The 1102-nt window shown below is 25.7% G+C and overlaps 1 protein-coding gene across 2 annotated transcripts in view; it reads left to right on the top strand.

Annotated features, from left to right (window-relative positions):
• The window catches only part of LOC104779985, a 4661-nt gene continuing 4235 nt past the window's right edge, over window positions 677–1102 (top strand). Inside the window, exon 1 of one of the 2 annotated variants that reach the window (XM_010504444.2) lies at window positions 677–1100. In XM_010504444.2, coding sequence (XP_010502746.1) covers window positions 977–1100 — 124 coding nt within the window. In that variant the 5' untranslated portion in view covers window positions 677–976. The remainder of the gene's footprint in view (window positions 1101–1102) is intronic. The other variant, XM_010504443.2, reaches the window with a different exon arrangement.

Raw genomic sequence — 1102 nt, 5'->3', positions numbered from 1 at the left:
AACAAAATAAGTTGAATTAGTTTACTTCTTAATCAACCAAGACCCGTTAAAAGCATAGTTTATCTAAATTGGACATTTCATTCATATACAAATGGCAGAAGGAGTAAGAAAGTTTATAACGCTCTTCTAATTAGACAGGTAAAATTATGATAATCACTTTCTATAACTATGATAATAGTCTATGAATAATACATTAACAGGTGTTCAGTTTAACTTATGTATTTTATCTATTCTAATTTGTTTTAGTTAAAAAATTATTATAGAGTTGAAACAAATTTAAAATAAATTAATCTGATAAGATTTTAATTGCTTGACTTCAAGTTATGATAAAATTTGTTTTCTTTAATTCTCTTAAAAAGATAAATCTTATGATTATGAATAATATACTAACAGGTGTTCAGTTCAAGTTTTTTTGTTAATTAAAAATAGTATAGTGTAAAAACAATTATAGAATAAAATAATCTAATAAGTTTTTTTTTTGTTAAATTCTCTTAAATAATAAAAGCTTTTGATTAGTAAATCTAGTTCAAATAAATTTACTTAATTTCCATTTAAAAATTTTTATCCTACTTGCATTGGTCTAATCCAAGTTATTATTACACACTCATAACTACAAAATTTATATATTGGGGAACTATAGAAGGATATGCTTTTAAAAAACCTTTCCCTTTATATAAAAACGACTCATACTTGATCTGCCCAATCACAAATCAACAAAAACAAAACAAAATTGCGATTTGCATTTACTAAATCTGAAAAGAAAAAGAAAAATATAAACTGAGATCTTTTCTGAGATTTTGTCCTCCTCCTATGTTTGAAGTTTGAACATAAAAATTGTATTTTTTTTCTTTGAAGTTTCCAACAGAATTTTTTTTTTTTTTTGAAACTTTAAGTGATTAGAATTTTAAATTTGTCTTTTTTATTTGGTGGGTATATTCTTTTTTATCGGGATTTTTGTTAGCAGAGAAAGACGACGATGTCGTCGTCGTCGCCGGACATTGCCGGAATATTAGATAATACGAAGGAGCTTGATCGGTTAAGGAAAGAACAAGAGGAAGTTCTTGTGGAGATCAATAAGATGCATAAGAAGCTTCAAGCTAGT

Source organism: Camelina sativa, chromosome 4 (assembly GCF_000633955.1).
Source record: "Camelina sativa cultivar DH55 chromosome 4, Cs, whole genome shotgun sequence".
NCBI classification, from domain to species: Eukaryota; Viridiplantae; Streptophyta; class Magnoliopsida; order Brassicales; family Brassicaceae; genus Camelina; species Camelina sativa.
Note: the sequence above shows the minus strand (reverse complement) of the source record. Positions and strands in the feature narration are given on the sequence as shown.